The 20,198-nt window shown below is 41.7% G+C and overlaps 1 protein-coding gene across 2 annotated transcripts in view; it reads left to right on the top strand.

The window, feature by feature from the left end:
• Positions 1 to 20,198, top strand: part of VPS54 (VPS54 subunit of GARP complex) — a 352,784-nt gene that overhangs the window by 40,077 nt on the left and 292,509 nt on the right. For both annotated transcript variants that reach the window (XM_053712074.1, XM_053712073.1), the window contains exon 2: positions 17,791 to 17,944. In XM_053712074.1, coding sequence (XP_053568049.1) covers positions 17,800 to 17,944 — 145 coding nt within the window. In that variant the 5' untranslated portion in view covers positions 17,791 to 17,799. The remainder of the gene's footprint in view (positions 1 to 17,790; positions 17,945 to 20,198) is intronic.

Raw genomic sequence — 20,198 nt, 5'->3', positions numbered from 1 at the left:
CTGTGCCCACCAAGTTATGCATGTCAACAAAGGATAGCAAGCGAATGAAGTAAATTAGAGAATAGAAGTAAATTGGAAAGTTTTTATGCTGACTTGTGGAAATAACATTTTGGGTTTCATTTCCTTTAATGTTAGTTTACTGCACTTATGTACAAAATGCAGCACGTGCTATAAACCACAAAATGATAGGTTTAGTTATAGCTATTGTGCAAGCGAAATGTCCCATAATACCTATAGATTTTGATTAATCAGTAACCAGAACTTTTCCAGTCTTCCACTATGAAATTTCTGTATTGTCTGGTCCATGTGATATGTTTACACTTGTTTTTCTTGATGAAGAAGCAGATTAAAGACCATTACTGGTCATCTGATGTTTCGGTCACTATAGGTCTGCCCGGTCTTGCTTTGGATTAAAATGATTTTGTTTCAGAAAATCTATTTAGTTTGTTATACTGACCCCTTTAGAAACTTACAATTTAGCAATTTAGCCCTGGGACAGTTTTCAGCACTTGGGAGAACAGCGTGTCCTCAAATTGCTTCACTAACATCTTAATATGATTATAAAATGTATTTCAGCTTATGTCCTTTTTCCAAGGCCCTAACAGGAGCACCAATAGCACTCGCACGTGTGTGCCAAAGTTACCCTTTGAAAGAAATATGTAGTGGCACAACAGTACACGCAAATTATTTGTGAAATGGACATTAATATAAATAGCACTATTACATAATCAGACTTCTCATATTTTTGAAAGTGTAAGAAAAAAATATTTTAATTTTTATATTGTAATTGTGACACAGAATCTCTAATTAATTGAAGAAGCTACTAATGCCAACCTCCTCCTCTTGAGTTGATTATGACGTTACTGCAAAGCAAACCAAGCTGCAGTGGATTGAAATGAGGGATGTAGTTTGTAAATGGCAGTTTTGTTAAAGGCACAGTATATTTGAAAAACAGAATTTATGCTTACCTGATAAATTACTTTCTCCAACGGTGTGTCCGGTCCACGGCGTCATCCATTACTTGTGGATATTCTCCTCCCCCACAGGGAAAGGCAAGGAGAGCACACAGCAAGAGCTGTCCATATAGTCCCTCCCAGGCTCCGCCCCCCCAGTCATTCGACCGACGGTTAGGAGAAAAAAAGGAGAAACTATAGGGTGCCGTGGTGACTGTAGTGTATAGAGAGAAATTTTTCAAACCTGATTAAAAAACCAGGGCGGGCCGTGGACCGGACACACCGTTGGAGAAAGTAATTTATCAGGTAAGCATAAATTCTGTTTTCTCCAACATTGGTGTGTCCGGTCCACGGCGTCATCCATTACTTGTGGGAACCAATACCAAAGCTTTAGGACACGGATGAAGGGAGGGAGCAAATCAGGTTACCTAAACAGAAGGCACCACGGCTTGCAAAACCTTTCTCCCAAAAATAGCCTCCGAAGAAGCAAAAAGTATCAAATTTGTAGAATTTGGCAAAAGTGTGCAGAGAAGACCAAGTTGCTGCCTCACATATCTGATCAACAGAAGCCTCGTTCTTGAAGGCCCATGTGGAAGCCACAGCCCTAGTAGAGTGAGCTGTGATTCGTTCAGGAGGCTGCCGTCCGGCAGTCTCATAAGCCAATCGGATAATGCTTTTCAGCCAGTAAGAAAGAGAGGTAGCAGTAGCTTTTTGTCCTCTCCTCTTACCAGAATAAACAACAAACAAAAAAGAAGTTTTGTCTGAAATCCTTTGTTGCTTCTAAATAGAACTTTAAAGCACGGACTACATCTAAATGGTGTAACAAATGTTCCTTCTTTGAAACTGGATTCGGACACAAAGAAGGGACAACTATCTCCTGGTTAATATTCTTGTTGGAAACAACTTTTGGAAGAAAACCAGGCTTGGTACGCAAAACAACCTTATCTGAATGGAACACCAGATAGGGTGGATCACACTGCAAAGCAGATAGTTCAGAAACTCTTCTAGCAGAAGAAATAGCAACCAAAAACAGAACTTTCCAAGATAGTAACTTGATATCTATGGAATGTAAGGGTTCAAATGGAACCCCTTGAAGAACTGAAAAAACTAAATTTAGACTCCAGGGAGGAGTCAAAGGTCTGTACACAGGTTTGATTCTGACCAAAGCCTATACAAAAGCTTGTACATCTGGCACAGCTGCCAGTCGTCTGTGTAACAAGACAGATAAAGCAGATCTCTGTCCTTTTAGAGAACTCGCTGACAATCCCTTATCCAAACCTTCTTGTTAGAAAGGAGAGGATCCTGGGAATATTAATCCATGAGAATCCCTTGGATTCACACCAACAGATATATCCTTTCCATATTTTATGGTAAATCCTTCTAGTCACAGGTTTTCTGGCTTGGACCAGAGTATCTATCACTGAATCTGAAAACCCGCGGTTGGATAAAATCAAGCGTTCAATTTCCAAGCAGTCAGCTGGAGAGAAACTAGATTTGGATGTTCGAATGGACCTTGCACTAGAAGATCCTGTCTCAAAGGTAGCTTCCATGGTGGAGCCGATGACATATTCACCAGGTCTGCATACCAAGTCCTGCGTGGCCACGCAGGAGCTATCAGAATCACTGAGGCCTTCTCCTGTTTGATCCTGGCTACAAGCCTGGGAAGGAGAGGGAACGGTGGAAATGCATAAGCTAGGTTGAACGACCAAGGCGTCACTAATGCATCCACTAGAGTCGCCTTGGGATCCCTGGATCTGGACCCGTAGCAAGGAACCTTGAGACGCCATCAGATCCATGTCTGGAATGTCCCATAATTGAGTCAACTGGGCAAAAACCTCCGGGTGGAGTTCCCACTCCCCCGGATGGAAAGTCTGACGACTCAGATAATCCGCCTCCCAGTTGTCTACTCCTGGGATGTGAATTTCAGATAGATGGCAGGAGTGATCCTCCGCCCATTTGATGATCTTGGATACCTCTCTCATCGCCAAGGAACTCTTTGTTCCTCCCTGATGGTTGATGTAAGCTACAGTCGTCATGTTGTCTGACTGGAATCTTATGAATCCGGCCTTCGCTAGTTGAGGCCAAGCCCGGAGAGCATTGAATATCGCTCTCCGTTCCAGGATGTTTATCGGGAGAAGAGACTCTTCCCGAGACCATAGACCCTGAGCTTTCAGGGAATCCCAGACCGCGCCCCAGCCTAATAGACTGGCGTCGGTCGTGACAATGACCCACTCTGGTCTGCGGAAACTCATTCCCTGAGACAGGTGATCCTGTGACAACCACCAACGGAGTGAGTCTCTGGTCATCTGGTCTACTTGAATCTTTGGAGACAAGTCTGTATAGTCCCCATTCCACTGCTTGAGCATGTACAGTTGTAATGGTCTTAGATGAATTTGAGCAAAAGGAAGTATGTCCATTGCTGCAACCATCAACCCTACTACTACCATGCACTGAGCTATGGAAGGCTGCAGAATAGAGTGAAGAACTTGACAAGCTTTAGAAGCTTTGACTTTCTGATTTTTGTCAGGAAGATCTTCATTTTTAAAGAATCTATTATCGTTCCCAAGAAGGGAACTCTTGTCGACGGAGACAGGGAACTCTTTTCTACGTTCACCTTCCACCCGTGAGATATGAGAAAGGCTAGAACAATGTCTGTATGAGCCTTTGCTTTGGAAAGAGACGACGTTTGGATTAGAATGTCATCTAGATAAGGTGCCACTGCAATACCCCTTGGTCTTAGAACCTCTAGAAGGGACCCTAGCACCTTTGTGAACATCCTTGGATGATCTTTGTGGATAGGAATATGTAGATACGCATCCTTTAAATCCACGGTAGTCATAAATTGACCCTCCTGGATTGTAGTTAAAATTGTTCGAATGGTTTCCATTTGAACGATGGAACTCTGAGAAATTTGTTTAGAATTTTTAAATCCAGAATTGGTCTGAAAATTCCCTCTTTTTTTGGGAACTACAAACAGATTTGAGTAAAACCCCCGACCTTGTTCCACAGTTGGAACTGGGTGTATCACTCCCATCTTTAACAGGTCTTCTACACAATGTAAGAATGCCTGTCTTTTTATTTGGTTTGAAGATAAGTTAGACATGTGGAACCTTCCCCTTGAGGGTAGTTCCTTGAACTCCAGAAGAAAACCCTGAGAGACTATTTCTAGTGTCCAGGGATCCTGAACATCTCTTGCCTAAGCCTGAGCAAAGAGAGAGAGTCTGCCCCCTACTAGATCCGGTCCCGGATCGGGGGCTACCCCTTCATGCTGTTTTGGTAGCAGCAGCAGGCTTCTTGGCCTGTTTACCCTTGTTCCAGCCTTGCATTGATTTCCAAGCTGGTTTAGTCTGGGAAGCGTTACCCTCTTGTCTAGAGGCTGCCGAGTTGGAAGCCGGTCCGTTCCTGAAATTGCGAATGGAACGAAAATTGGACTTATTCTTAGCCTTGAAAGGTTTATCTTGTGGGAGGGCATGGCCCTTTCCCTCAGTGATGTCTGAAATAATCTCTTTCAATTCTGGCCCAAAAAGGGTCTTACCTTTGAAAGGGGTATCAAGCAATTTTGTCTTGGAAGATACATCCGCCGACCAAGACTTTAGCCAGAGCGCTCTACGCGCCCCAATTGTAAACCCTGAATTTTTCGCCGCTAACTGCAAAGCGGTGTCTAAAATAAAGGAATTAGCTAACTTAAGTGCGTGAATTCTGTCCATGACTTCCTCATACGGAGTCTCCCTACTGAGCGACTTTTCCAGTTCCTCGAACCAGAACCACGCCGCTGTAGTGACAGGAATAATGCATGAAATAGGTTAAAGGAGGTAACCTTGCTGTACAAAAATCTTTTTAAGCAAACCCTCCAATTTTGTATCCATAGGATCTTTGAAAGCACAATTGTCCTCAATAGGAATGGTCGTGCGCTTGGCTAGAGTAGAAACCGCCCCCTCGACCTTAGGGACTGTTTGCCATGTGTCCTTCCTGGGGTCGACCATAGGGAACAATTTCTTAAATATAGGAGGAGGGACAAAAGGTATGCCTGGCTTCTCCCACTCCTTATTCACTATGTCCGCCACCCGTTTAGGTATCGGAAAAGCATCAGGGTGCACCGGGACCTCAAGGAACTTGTCCATCTTGCACAATTTTTCTGGGTTGACCAGATTGTCACAATCATCCAGAGTAGATAGCACCTCCTTAAGTAATGCGCGGAGATGCTCTAATTTTGATTTAAATGTCACAACATCAGGTTCTGCCTGCTGAGAAATTCTTCCTGTATCAGAAATTTCCCCATCTGACAAACCCTCCCTCACTGCCACTTCAGATTGGTGTGAGGGTATGACAGAAAAATTATCATCAGCGCCCTCCTGCTCTACAGTGTTTAAAACAGAGCAATCGTGCTTTCTCTGAAATGCTGGCATTTTGGATAAAATATTAGCTATGGAGTTATCCATTACTGCCGTCAATTGCTGCATAGTAACAAGCATTGGCGCGCTAGAAGTACTAGGGGTCGCCTGCGCGGGCATAACTGGTATAGACACAGAAGGAGATGATGTAGAACTATGTCTACTTCCTTCATCTGAGGAATCATCCTGGGCAACTTTACAATTTGTGACAGTACTGTCCTTACTTTGTTTGGACGCTATGGCACAATTATCACACATATTTGAAGGGGGAACCACATTGGCTACCATACATACAGAACATGATCTATCTGAAGGTACAGACATGTTAAACAGGCTTAAACTGGTTAATAAAGCACAAAAACCGTTTTAAAACAAAACCGTTACTGTCTCTTTAAATGTTAAACAGGGCACACTTTATTACTGAATATGTGAAAAACTATGAAGGAATTATCCAATCTTTACCAAATTTTCACCACAGTGTCTTAATGCATTCAAAGTATTGCACCCCAAGCTGTTAACCCTTAAAATGTGGAAACCGGAGCCGTTTTTAATTTTAACCCCCTTACAGTCCCAGCTACAGCCTTTGCTGCGACTTCACCAATCCCAGGGGGGTATATGATATCAAATGAAGCCTTCTAGGAACGTTTTTAGTGGATTCCAGACCCACACACATGCAGCTGCATGTACTGTACTCAAAAGTAACTGCACAGTAATGGCGCGAAAATGAGGCTCTGCCTACTACAGAGAAAGGCCCTTCCTGACTGGGAAGGTGTCTTAACAAGTGCCTGGTGCTAAAAAACGTTCCCCAATGTTATAAAAGTGTGAAATTCAACTTCAAACTGCATATAATACTTAAATAAAGCAATCGATTTAGCCCTTAAGAGTGTCTACCAGTGTATAGCCCATAATAAGCCCTTTATTCTGTTTGAGACTAAGAAAATGGCTTACCAATCCCCATGAGGGAAAATGACAGCCTTCCAGCATTACACAGTCTTGTTAGAAAAATGGCTAGTCATACCTTGAGCAGAAAAAGTCTGCAAACTGTTCCCCCCAACTGAAGTTCTCTCATGTCAACAGTCCTGTGTGGGAACAGCAACTGATTTTAGTTACTGTCTGCTAAAATCATAATCCTCTTTTAAACAGAACTCTTCATCTCTTTCTGTTTCAGAGTAAATAGTACATACCAGCACTATTTTAAAATAACAAACTCTTGATAGAAGAATAAAAAACTACAACTAAACACCACAAACTCCTCACCATCCCCGAGGAGATGCTACTTGTTCAGAGCGGCAAGGAGAATGACTGAGGGGGCGGAGCCTGGGAGGGACTATATGGACAGCTCTTGCTGTGTGCTCTCCTTGCCTTTCCCTGTGGGGGAGGAGAATATCCACAAGTAATGGATGACGCCGTGGACCGGACACACCAATGTTGGAGAAACTTTTATTGCCCATTCCCCAGTCTTGTATAACCAACACTGTTATGGCTGATGGTTGTCACATTGTATGTGTATGCATTTGTGATTGGCTGATGGCTGTCACATGGTACAGGGGGAGTGAAAATAGACATAACTTTTAAAATTGTCAAAAAAAATCTACTACTCATTTGAAGTTCAGACTAAGTGCTATTGCATTGTCTTGTTATCTTTCATTGTTGATTATGCAAATCTACTGTGTTGACTGGTCCTTTAATATACTTTTTACCTATGTGATTACCTTGTATCTAATCCTCTGCAGTCTACCCCTTATCTCAGTTCTTTTGACCAACTTGCATTTTAGCCAATCGGTGCTCACTCCACGGGAGTGAGCACAGTGTTATCTATATAAAACACACGAACTAGCACTGTCTAACTGAAAAACTGTCCAAATACACTTATATAAGATATGGCCTTCAACTGTTTAAAAATCAGTTTGAGTTTACCTAAGTTTAGCTTTCAAAAAAGAATACCAAGAGAACAAAACAAAGTTGATGATAAAAGTAAATTGGAAAGTTGTTTAAAATCGCATGCCCTGTCTGAATCATGAAAGTTTAATTTGACTTGACTGTTCCTTTAAAGTGAAAGTAAAGTTTGAGCCTCTAGAACACATCAATCTACTCTATATGTCAAATACACTGAGATCGCTAACTTTTTTTTTTTTATTCATTTTATATTTTCAACTTTATTCATCTATAAAATTTCCTACCGTTACTGAGCTAACTCCGCCCATTATCTACTTCCTTGATTTCTTTGTGCTGACGTACAGAGCGGTCCCACCCGCTCCATACTTATATGTAAAATCTGCGTTCACATTGAACAGGTCTAAAACGAGCATGCGTCAATCACGCTAGCAACATAGTATTGAATGAATACCAATAATGTTATATTTCAAACAGAGTGGCTATGAATTTTTTAAATACGTGACCGTTTTCCCTAGACCGCAACTATCACGACGTTTACTCTTTATTGTCGGGGGGGAAGAATGCGCATGCGCGAAACGGGAGCGCGCAACAAAACCAAATCTGCAGAAAGTAAATTGGCGCATGTGCAGATTAAACAATACTCCGATGACGTAGCTTGACGGCCGCCTAACGGCCAGAATTTCAATTGGTTATTGGGACAGCGTGACCAGAAGCAAAAAACAAAAAATATATTACGGCTTGAATTACGATAGTATGTAAAAACCAAATAGTTCCGGTCATAACTTTGTTGACAGATAAGTGCTGCAAAATTGATGAATGAAACTCATATTATTTTGGCATAAAGAATGTTAATGAAGAACGTAAACAAGGTAAGTTTACCTTCACTTTAAGTGTGACAGTTATAGTCACAGTATATTTACATAGTAGAGAAGTTTAATTCTTTGATGTCAGTCCATTCACAAACAAAAGTAGAGTGCTAAGTATTTACTGTTACAGGTTTGTCCCATGTGCTGCAGTTCCACATCAACAGGTCTGAAAACTTTTATATTTTAATAGTGTACAAGCTTGTGTATCCTGCTGATTCTTGAGCACTGGTGCGTGATTGTGATTTAAATCCTTGTTTGATACTTACTTGTGAGTTTAGTGAGATATAAATAAAGATTTTATACATTATTATTGATATTTGTGTATAGTTTAAATAGAAAAATAGATTTATATTTATTTAATTGTCTAGTCTTTATCCTTAATAGACCTATATTTAACATTTAGTAGTTGAACCAGATATTTTCAGCTAAATCCCAGTAGTGTATTGCTTCTGTGGGGCAGGGGTTAAACACAAGCAATAGTGTAATAATACAATTCTCCAACACATTAGGACATTTCCCATTTGCACTTCTATATGTACAGTTTAATGCCAACATCAAATCTCAGATTACACCCATAGCCCTGCATCCCCTCTCAGATGCATGCAACATCACATCTCAGTTTACACCCCTAGCCTTGCATCCACTCTCAGCTGCATGCAACATCAAATCACAGATTACACCCCTAGCCCTGCATCCCCTCTCAGCTGCATGCAACATCAAATCTCAGATTACACCCCTAGCTCTGCATCCCCTCTCAGCTGCATACAACATCACATCTCAGATTATACCCCTAGTGCTGCATCCCCTCTCAGCTGCATGCAACATCACATCTCATATTACACCCACAGCTCTGCATTTCCTCTCAACTGCATGTAACATCAAATCTCAGATTACACCCCTAGCTCTGCATCCCCTCTCAACTGCATGCAACATCAAATCTCAGATTACACCCCTCTCAGCTGCATGCAACATCAAATCTCAGATTACACTCCTAGCTCTGCATCCTCTCTCAACTGCATGCAACATCAAATCTCAGATTATACCCCTAGCTCTGCATCCCCTCTCAGGTGCATATAACATCACATTTTAGATTACATTCCTAGCTTTGCATCCCCTCTCAGCTGCATACTACATCACATCTCAGATTATACCCCCACTCTGCATCTCCTCTCAACTGTATGCAACATCAAATCTCAGATTACACCTCTATCTTGGCATCCCCTCTCAGATGCATGCAACATCACATCTCAGATTACACCTCTATCTTGGCATCCCCTCTCAGATGCATGCAACATCACATCTCAGATTACACCCCTAGCTCTGCATCCCCTCTCATATGCATGCAACATCACATCTCAGATTACACTACTAGCTCTGCATCCCCTCTCAGCTGCATGCAACATCACATCTCAGATTACACCCCCACTCTGCATCTCCTCTCAACTGCATGCAACATTAAATCTCAGATTGCACCTCTAGCTCGGCATCCCCTCTCAGATGCATGCAACATCACATCTCAGATTACACTACTAGCTCTGCATCCCCTCTCAGCTGCATGCAACATCACAAATCTGATTACCCCCTAGTTCTGCATCCCCTCTCAGCTGCATGCAACATCACATGTCAGATTACACCCCTAGCTCTGCATCCCCTCTCAGCTGCATGCAACATCACATGTCAGATTACACCCCTAGCTCTGCATCCCCTCTCAGCTGCATGCAACATCAAATCTCAGATTAAACCCCTAGCTCTGCATCCCCTCTCAGCTGCATGCAACATCAAATCTCAGATTACACCCCTAGCTCTGCATCCCCTCAGCTGCATACAACATCACATCTCAGATTGCACCTCTAGCTCGGCATCCCCTCTCAGATGCATGCAACATCACATCTCAGATTACACTACTAGCTCTGCATCCCCTCTCAGCTGCATGCAACATCACAAATCTGATTACCCCCTAGCTCTGCATCCCCTCTCAGCTGCATGCAACATCACATCTCAGATTACACCCCTAGCTCTGCATCCCCTCTCAGCTGCATGCATGAGACAAATAAGAATGAAATTGAGGGCCCCAAAATAGTCCTTATTTTAAGTCAGGGTTGGCAACCCAATGGCATTAGTGCCCAAGGTGGAATCCATAATAGATACTTTGTTTCATTAGGTGCAGTTGTAGTATTTTTTTTATTTTTATGAGTTCATAATTGGCAACTAATGTTTAACTGTTTATAAACTACTAGTCCTAAAGCCTGTGTACACTGGCCAAATTCCCCATCCACTTGGATCCCCTCTTCCTCCCTCCTTCCCTGATGCTCTCAACTTTTTTTTTCTGTCCTGCCTGCTCCTACCCCCCCCCCCCCTCTCTGCTGTCTGATGTTTAAATATTTTTATTTTGTTTTTTGGAAAATGAGTACGTTTGACGGTCTAAATGTTTATTCTGTCACATCTCCTTATCACAGCTCCACGTGTAAATTTGTGCTCACTAGAAAGGCCAGTACACATTCTGTAGCTAGGTTAGGGAATTTGCAGCACTTTAAATTTTCTTTTTGGCCTCTCTAGGGAGTGTGTGACAAAGTACAATTTTTACACAAAAGCAAGGGCTGTTTATGCCCCTTTACATTTGTCAAACCTATCACAATATATGCAGTTGTATTATCTAATGTGTTAAAGCATTTTAGTGTTGCATTATTACTTGCAGATAACCATATGTGTAAACACCTAGTTAAAGACTGCTCCGCGTCAGCAATGCACTATTAGTATAAAGTATTATACAACTGCTGAGAAAGGGGTGGTATATGCCCATAGCTACCAGACATTTTCAGCTCAGTATCAGTAGTCCATTGTCAATGCAGAACTGATTTAACTATGTGTTTTTCCCTTTTGTGGATTAAAACGATCTACGGTATATTCATTTCTCTTGTTAAGTGTATCCAGTCCACGGATCATCCATTACTTATGGGATATTCTCCTTCCCAACAGGAAGTTGCAAGAGGATCACCCACAGCAGAGCTGCTATATAGCTCCTCCCCTAACTCTCATACCCAGTCATTCTCTTGCAAGCCTCAACCAAGATGGAGGTCGTAAGAGGAGTGTGGTGTTTTATACTTAGTTTATTCTTCAATCAAAAGTTTGTTATTTTTAAATGGTGCCGGAGTGTACTGTTTATCTCAGGCAGTATTTAGAAGAAGAATCTGCTTGCGTTTTCTATGATCTTAGCAGAAGTAACTAAGATCCATGGCTGTTCTCACATATTCTGAGGAGTGAGGTAACTTCAGAGAGGGAATGGCGTGCAGGTTTTCCTGCAATAAGGTATGTGCCGTTAATATTTTTCTAGGGATGGAATTTGCTAGAAAATGCTGCTGATACCAAACTAATGTAAGTAAAGCCTTAAATGCAGTGACAGCGACTGGTATCAGGCTTATTAATAGAGATGCATACTCTTATAAAAATGTAATATAAAACGTTTGCTGGCATGTTTAATCATTTTTATATGTCTTTGGTGATAAAACTTATTGGGGCCTAGTTTTTTTCCACATGGCTGGCTTGAATTTTGCCTAGAAACAGTTTCCTTAGGCTTTCCACTGTTGTAATATGGGTGGGAGGGGACTATTTTGCCGTTTTTTTTTGCACAGCAAAAATTACAGACACAGACATCCAGCTTCTTCCTGCATGATCCAGGACATCTCTGGAGGGCTCAAAAGGCTTCAAAGTCGTTTTTGAGGGAGGTAAAATCCACAGTAGAGCTGTGGCAGTTGTTGTGACTGTTTGAAAAAAAAACAAAACAAACAAAAAAAAAAACGTTTTTGTGTTATTATTTTTTGGGTATTAAGGGGTTAATCATCCATTTGCAAGTGGGTGCAATGCTCTGCTAACTTGTTACATACACTGTAAAGATTTCGTTAGTGTAACTGCCTTTTTTCACTGTTATTTCAAATTTTGACAAAATTTGTGTTTCTTAAAGGTGCAGTAACGTTTTTTATATTGCTTGTAAACTTGTTTAAAGTGTTTTCCAAGCTTGCTAGTCTCATTGCTAGTCTGTTTAAACATGTCTGACACAGAGGAAACTACTTGTTCATTATGTTTGAAAGCCATAATGGAGCCCCATAGGAGAATGTGTACTAAATGTATTGATTTCACCTTAAACAGTAAAGATCAGTCTTTAACTATAAAAGAAATATCACCAGAAGATTCTGACGAGGGGGAAGTTATGCCGACTAACTCTCCCCACGTGTCAGACCCTTCACCTCCCGCTCAGGGGATGCACGCTAATATGGCGCCAATTACATCAGGGACGCCCATAGCGATTACCTTGCAGGACATGGCTGCAATCATGAATAATACCCTGTCAGAGGTATTATCCAGGTTGCCTGAATTAAGAGGCAAGCGCGATTGCTCTGGGGTTAGGAGAAATACAGAGCGCGCAGATGCTGTAAGGGCCATGTCTGATACTGCGTCACAATATGCAGAGGACGGAGAGCTTCAGTCTGTGGGTGACATCTCTGATTCGGGGAATCCTGATTCAGAGATTTCTAATTTTGAATTTAAGCTTGAGAACCTCCGTGTGTTGCTTGGGGAGGTATTAGCTGCTCTGAATGACTGTAACACAGTTGCAGTACCAGAGAAATTGTGTAGGCTGGATAAATACTATGCGGTACCGGTGTGTACTGATGTTTTTCCTATACCTAAAAGGCTTACAGAAATTATTAGCAAGGAGTGGGATAGACCGGGTGTGCCTTTTTCCCCACCTCCTATATTTAGAAAAATGTTTCCAATAGACACCACTACACGGGACTTCTGGCAGACGGTCCCTAAGGTGGAGGGAGCAGTTTCTACTTTAGCAAAGCATACTACTATCCCGGTTGAGGATAGTTGTGCTTTTTCAGATCCAATGGATAAAAAATTGGAGGGTTACCTTAAGAAAATGTTTATTCAACAAGGTTTTATTTTACAGCCCCTTGCATGCATTGCGCCTGTCACGGCCGCGGCGGCATTCTGGTTTGAGGCCCTGGAAGAGGCCATCCATACAGCTCCATTGACTGAAATTATTGACAAGCTTAGAACACTTAAGCTAGCTAACTCATTTGTTTCTGATGCCATTGTTCATTTGACTAAACTAACGGCTAAGAATTCCGGATTCGCCATCCAAGCGCGTAGGGCGCTATGGCTTAAATCCTGGTCAGCTGACGTGACTTCGAAGTCTAAATTACTCAACATTCCTTTCAAGGGGCAGACCTTATTCGGGCCTGGTTTGAAGGAAATTATTGCTGACATTACTGGAGGTAAGGGTCACACCCTTCCTCAGGACAGGGCCAAAGTAAAGGCCAAACAGTCTAATTTTCGTGCCTTTTGAAATTTCAAGGCAGGTGCAGCATCAACTTCCTCCGCTTCAAAACAAGAGGGAACTTTTGCTCAATCTAAGCAGGCCTGGAAACCTAACCAGTCCTGGAACAAAGGCAAGCAGGCCAGAAAGCCTGCTGCTGCCTCTAAGACAGCATGAAGGAACGGCCCCCTATCCGGCGACGGATCTAGTAGGGGGCAGACTTTCTCTCTTCGCCCAGGCGTGGGCAAGAGATGTTCAGGATCCCTGGGCGTTGGAGATCATATCTCAGGGATATCTTCTGGACTTCAAAGCTTCCCCTCCACAAGGGAGATTTCATCTTTCAAGGCTATCTGCAAATCAGATAAAGAAAGAGGCATTCCTACGCTGTGTGCAAGACCTCCTAGTTATGGGAGTGATCCATCCAGTTCCGCGGACGGAACAAGGACAGGGTTTTTATTCGAATCGGTTTGTGGTTCCCAAAAAAGAGGGAACCTTCAGACCAATTTTGGATCTAAAGATCTTAAACAAATTCCTCAGAGTTCCATCTTTCAAAATGGAAACTATTCGGACCATCCTACCCATGATCCAAGAAGGTCAGTACATGACCACAGTGGACTTAAAGGATGCCTACTTTCACATACCGATTCACAAAGATCATCATCGGTTTCTAAGGTTTGCCTTTCTAGACAGGCATTACCAATTTGTAGCTCTTCCCTTCGGGTTGGCTACAGCCCCGAGAATCTTTACAAAGGTTCTGGGCTCACTTCTGGCGGTTCTAAGACCGCGAGGCATAGCGGTGGCTCCGTGTCTAGACGACATCCTGATACAGGCCTCAAGCTTTCAAGTTGCCAAGTCTCATACAGAGATAGTTCTGGCATTTCTGAGGTCGCACGGGTGGAAAGTGAACGAGGAAAAGAGTTCTCTATCCCCACTCACAAGAGTCTCCTTCTTAGGGACTCTTATAGATTCTGTAGAAATGAAAATTTACCTGACGGAGTCCAGGTTATCAAAAACTTCTAAATGCTTGCCGTGTTCTTCACTCCATTCCGCGCCCTTCGGTAGCTCAGTGTATGGAGGTAATCGGCTTAATGGTAGCGGCAATGGACATAGTGCCATATGCGCGCCTTCATCTCAGACCGCTGCAATTATGCATGCTGAGTCAGTGGAATGGGGATTACACAGATTTGTCCCCTCTGCTAAATCTGGATCAAGAGACCAGATATTCTCTTCTCTGGTGGTTGTCTCAGGTACACCTGTCCAAGGGTATGACCTTTCGCAGGCCAGATTGGACAATTGTAACAACAGATGCCAGCCTTCTAGGTTGGGGTGCAGTCTGAAATTCCCTGAAGGCACAGGGATCGTGGACTCAGGAGGAGAAACTCCTTCCAATAAATATTCTGGAGTTAAGAGCGATATTCAATGCTCTTCTGGCTTGGCCTCAGTTAGCAACACTGAGGTTCATCAGATTTCAGTCGGACAACATCACGACTGTGGCTTACATCAACCATCAAGGGGGAACCAGGAGTTCCCTAGCGATGTTAGAAGTCTCAAATATAATTCGCTGGGCAGAGTACCACTCTTGCCACCTGTCAGCAATCCATATCCCAGGCGTGGAGAACTGGGAGACAGATTTTCTAAGTCGTCAGACTTTCTATCCGGGGGAGTGGGAACTCCATCTGGAGGTGTTTGCTCAGTTGATTCATTGTTGGGGCAAACCAGAGTTGGATCTCATGACGTCTCGCCAGAACGCCAAGCTTCCTTGTTACGGATCCAGGTCCAGGGACCCAGAAGCGATGCTGATAGATGCTCTAGCAGCGCCTTGGTTCTTCAACCTGACTTATGTGTTTCCACCGTTTCCTCTGCTCCCTCGACTGATTGCCAAAATCAAACAGGAGAGAGCATCAGTGATTCTGATAGCACCTGCGTGGCCACGCAGGACTTGGTATGCAGACCTAGTGGACATGTCATCCTTTCCACCATGGACTCTGCCTCTAAGACAGGACCTTCTGATACAAGGTCCTTTCAATCATCCAAATCTAATTTCTCTGAGACTGACTGCATGCAGATTGAACGCTTGATTCTATCAAAGCGTGGCTTCTCCGAGTCAGTCATTGATACTTTAATACAGGCACGAAAGCCTGTTACCAGGAAAATCTACCACAAGATATGGAGTAAATATCTTTATTGGTGTGAATCCAAGAATTACTCATGGAGTAAGGTTAGGATTTCTAGAATATTGTCTTTTCTCCAAGAGGGCTTGGACAAAGGATTATCAGCTAGTTCCTTAAAGGGACAGATCTCTGCTCTGTCTATTCTTTTGCACAAGCGTCTGGCAGAGGTTCCAGACGTCCAGGCATTTTGCCAGGCTTTGGTTAGAATTAAGCCTGTGTTTAAACCTGTTGCTCCCCCGTGGAGCTTAAACTTGGTTCTTAAAGTTCTTCAAGGAGTTCCGTCGGAACCCCCTTATTCCATTGATATTAAACTTTTATCTTGGAAAGTTCTGTTTTTGATGGCTATTTCCTCGGCTCGGAGAGTCTCTGAGCTATCTGCCTTACAATGTGATTCTCCTTATCTGATTTTTCATGCAGATAAGGTAGTCCTGCGTACCAAACCTGGGTTTTTACCTAAGGTGGTTTCTAACAAGAATATCAATCAAGAGATTGTTGTTCCATCATTGTGTCCTAATCCTTCTTCAAAGAAGGAACGTCTTTTACATAATCTGGATGTAGTCCGTGCCTTGAAGTTTTACTTACAAGCTACTAAAGATTTTCGTCAAACATGTACCCTGTTTGTCGTTTACTCTGGACAGAGGAGAGGTCAAAAAGCTTCCGCAAAAAAAAAAAAAAAAAAAAAGCTTCGGCAACCTCTTTCCTTTTGGCTTCGGAGCATAATACGCCTAGCCTATGAGACTGCTGGACAGCAGCCCCCTGAAAGGATTACAGCTCATTCTACTAGAGCTGTGGCTTCCACCTGGGCCTTTAAAAATGAGGCCTCTGTTGAACAGATTTGCAAGGCCGCGACTTGGTCTTCGCTTCACACTTTTTCCAAATTTTCCAAATTTGATACTTTTGCTTCTTCGGAGGCTGTTTTTGGGAGAAAGATTCTTCAGGCAGTGGTTCCTTCCGCTTAATCCTGCCTTGTCCCTCCCATCATCCGTGTACTTTAGCTTTGGTATTGGTATCCCATAAGTAATGGATGATCCGTGGACTGGATACACTTAACAAGAGAAAACATAATTTATGCTTACCTGATAAATTTATTTCTCTTGTAGTGTATCCAGTCCACGGCCCGCCCTGTCCTTTTAAGGCAGGTCTAAATTTTAATTAAACTACAGTCACCACTGCACCCTATGGTTTCTCCTTTCTCTGTTTGTTTTCGGTCGAATGACTGGATATGAAAGTTAGGGGAGGAGCTATATAGCAGCTCTGCTGTGGGTGATCCTCTTGCAACTTCCTGTTGGGAAGGAGAATATCCCATAAGTAATGGATGATCCGTGGACTGGATACACTACAAGATAAATAAATTTATCAGGTAAGCATAAATTATGTTTTAAGTTCTGGTAATGGTGTTGGAGATATTAGGGTCCTTTCTATCAGACTGATAGATCACGTTGTCAGTCTTTTCTATAAGGGCATGTGTGTGTCTTTGCTGCCGCAAACCAAATCAAATCATTTGAGATCACCTTATTTATGCACAAAAAAACATTTCTGGTAGAATGCGTTGATTTTTGCTATCCATTAAGTAGATAACAATACAAATCATTTTAGTTTATGTAAAAATAAAACCCAGCAGCATATTTATTTTATTTTTTAGTTAATAATCCGTGTGTTTGCTGATTTTCCTGGTATTACTGTTTGCTGTTTGTCTGACCCTGCCTGCTACAAGTTCATTATGCTTTTAAGCAGCCCTTCTCTAGGAGATGATCTTGCTGCATGAATAATTTAGCTCAAGGTGTTCCATTACATGCTGCCTTTTCATGACTGAATTGGTAATTTATGTACATTAGGTCATGCTGATTCCTTTGCAAATGCTATTTAAAATGTCATTGTTCTCCATTGAAATAAATCTCCAATACATTAATTCTAAATTATTTACATATTTAAACATTATTTGCACATACTTGTATAATGCTCAGATATATTATACAGATTCAGTATATGCTGAGGACTCAAAAATATTGCGTACAAGTTAAGATACAATCTACTTACGTGCCCTCCTTATTGCTGGTGCTAGAGAACATTCCAGCAACATATTCTATCAGTCCTACACAAACTTTCAACAATATGATTTAGTGAATAAAAACAATATTATATTTTTAAATAATTTTAAATAAAGTATATTAAATTATGTCTTTCTTATTTACACAGTTTCCCTAGATGTATGCAATGGCTTCAAGCCACAGTTCTTCACTAGTGCCTCACTTGAATAGCAGTAATCCTTTGTTCAAAAAGGGACTGGATCCTCCGCAGCAAGTAGGATTGGTTAGATCACTGCCTGATGTCTGTCCAAAGGAGCCTACAGGTAAGTTGGAATAATGTCTGCTTTTTTTTTTTTTTAATACAGAAGAATAAATATGTCTCCACTACAGCATGGTATTGCTGCAGTAAAAGAGTTGCATGAGGGAAGATTTATTAAAGGGACAGTCAACACAAGAATTTTTGTTGTTTAAAAAGAAAGATAATCCCTTTATTACCCATTCCCCAGTTTTGAATAACCAACAGTTATAATAATACACGTTTTACCTCTGTAATTATCTTGTATTTAAGCTTCTGCTGACTGCCCCCTTATTTCAGTTCTTTTGACAGACATGCAGTTTAGCCAATCAGTGCTCACTCCTAGGTCACTTTACGTGCATGAGCTCAATGTTATCTATATGAAACATGTGAACTAATGCCCTCTAGTGGTCAAAATGTATTCAGATTAGAGGCAGTCTTCAAGGTCTAAGAAATTAGCATATGAACCTCCTAGTTTTAGCTTTCAACTAAGAATACCAAGAGAACAAAGCAAAATTGGTGATAAAAGTAAATTGGGAAGTTGTTTAAAATTGCATGCCCTATTTAAAACATGAAAGTTTTTTTTTTTGGTCTTGACTGTCCCTTTAAGGTGCTTTTTTGCGGTTTACACTCCCATGAACCGTCAACCACAAATTTAAAAAGGAGAAACTACTTTTTTAGGCTCTCTGCCACCTCAGAGGTGTCGGGATATTTAAACTCGATACTCGCTTGTTCGGGGTGTTTGACATGCCCTACTCTTGCGCAATTGTTTGCATGAGAGCAGGGGGCAGCATTGATGCTGCATTGCTAGTGGCAGTTGCAGGTGGACAGGTTTTCTAACTGAGAATTTGTTCGTCTGCAATCTTGATAGATTTTACCAATAGTCACTGTGTGTTTTATAGACAATTTGTGCCCTAACGCAACTTATCTGCAGGGTTATTAATAACAAACATAGACCTAGTTTCAATTGAGGTGGTAAAATTTGGAAACTGGTGATAAAAATATTCCACCTCAATGGAAACTAGGCCACATGTATCTACAGCTTTTACAAAGACAGAATTCAGCAATATCCATATAAGCACATAAACAATTATTGTGAGTATAATTTGTGTAAGTGACTGGTCACTCATAGTAAGAAGCCATTATGTTTCGCAAGTAGGTAGAATAAAGCACCAACTTTGAGTAAAACATAGGAGGGGAAATCAGAAATGGGGGCGGTATATATCCTTTGTGAGGCTGCCCATATCAGGAAAAATAGGGCACATATAAGCAGGGTGGATTTGATTTATAGGGACAGTCTAGTCAAAATTATACTTTCGTGATTTAGATAGGGCATGCAATTTTAAACAACTTTCCAATCCACTGTTATCATAAAATTTGCTTTGTTCTCTTTGTATTCTTAGTTGAAAGCTAAACCTAGGGTAGGCTCATATGCTAATTTTAAGCAACTGTATTTTACAGTTTTTCACAGCCAGCTAGAGGGCATTAATTTGTGTGTGCCAAATAGATAACATTTTGCTCACGCTCATGGAGTTACTTATGAGAGGGCACTGAGTGGCTTAAATACAAGTTTGTCAAAGGAAATGAAAGAAGGGGGAAGTCTGCAGAGGCTTAGATACAAGGTAATCTCAGAGGTAAAAAGTATATTAATATAACCAACCGTGTTGTTTATGCAAAACTGGGGAATGGGTATGTGACGATTAAGCCTTTCCACTCAACCATCACAATGGGGAGGGTGTGGGCATTAAGGGGTTAATAACACTAAGCCTCTGGTTCCCTTAACCTTTATCTCTACAAAGGACCTAATGGGACACCAAATAAACCCCCAAATCCTGCTCACACAACCCCAGTTTAACACTTGCTGCCACCACCAAGAACTTTGAAGGGGTGTCTTGGAAACCCAATAAATCACACCATTAAAGGGACACTCAAACAAAATGAAACATTCATTATTCAGATACAGCATGCTATTTTAAACAACTTTCCAATTTACTTCCATTAACAAAATTTGCACAGTCTTTTTATATTTAAACTTTTTGAGCCACCAGCTCCTTCTGAGCATGTGCAAGAATAAGTGTGTATGCATTTGGGAATGGCTGATGGCTGTCACATGGTACGTGTATGCATTTGTGATTGGCCGTCACATGGTACAGGAGGAGTGGAAAAATACATAACTTTTAAAATTGTCAGAATAAAAATCTACAACTCATTTGAAGTTCAGACTAAGTGCTATTGCATTGTCTTGTTATCTTGCATTTGTTGATTATGCAAATCTACTGTGT

Source organism: Bombina bombina, chromosome 4, assembly GCF_027579735.1.
Source record: "Bombina bombina isolate aBomBom1 chromosome 4, aBomBom1.pri, whole genome shotgun sequence".
NCBI lineage: Eukaryota > Metazoa > Chordata > Amphibia > Anura > Bombinatoridae > Bombina > Bombina bombina.
Note: the sequence above shows the minus strand (reverse complement) of the source record. Positions and strands in the feature narration are given on the sequence as shown.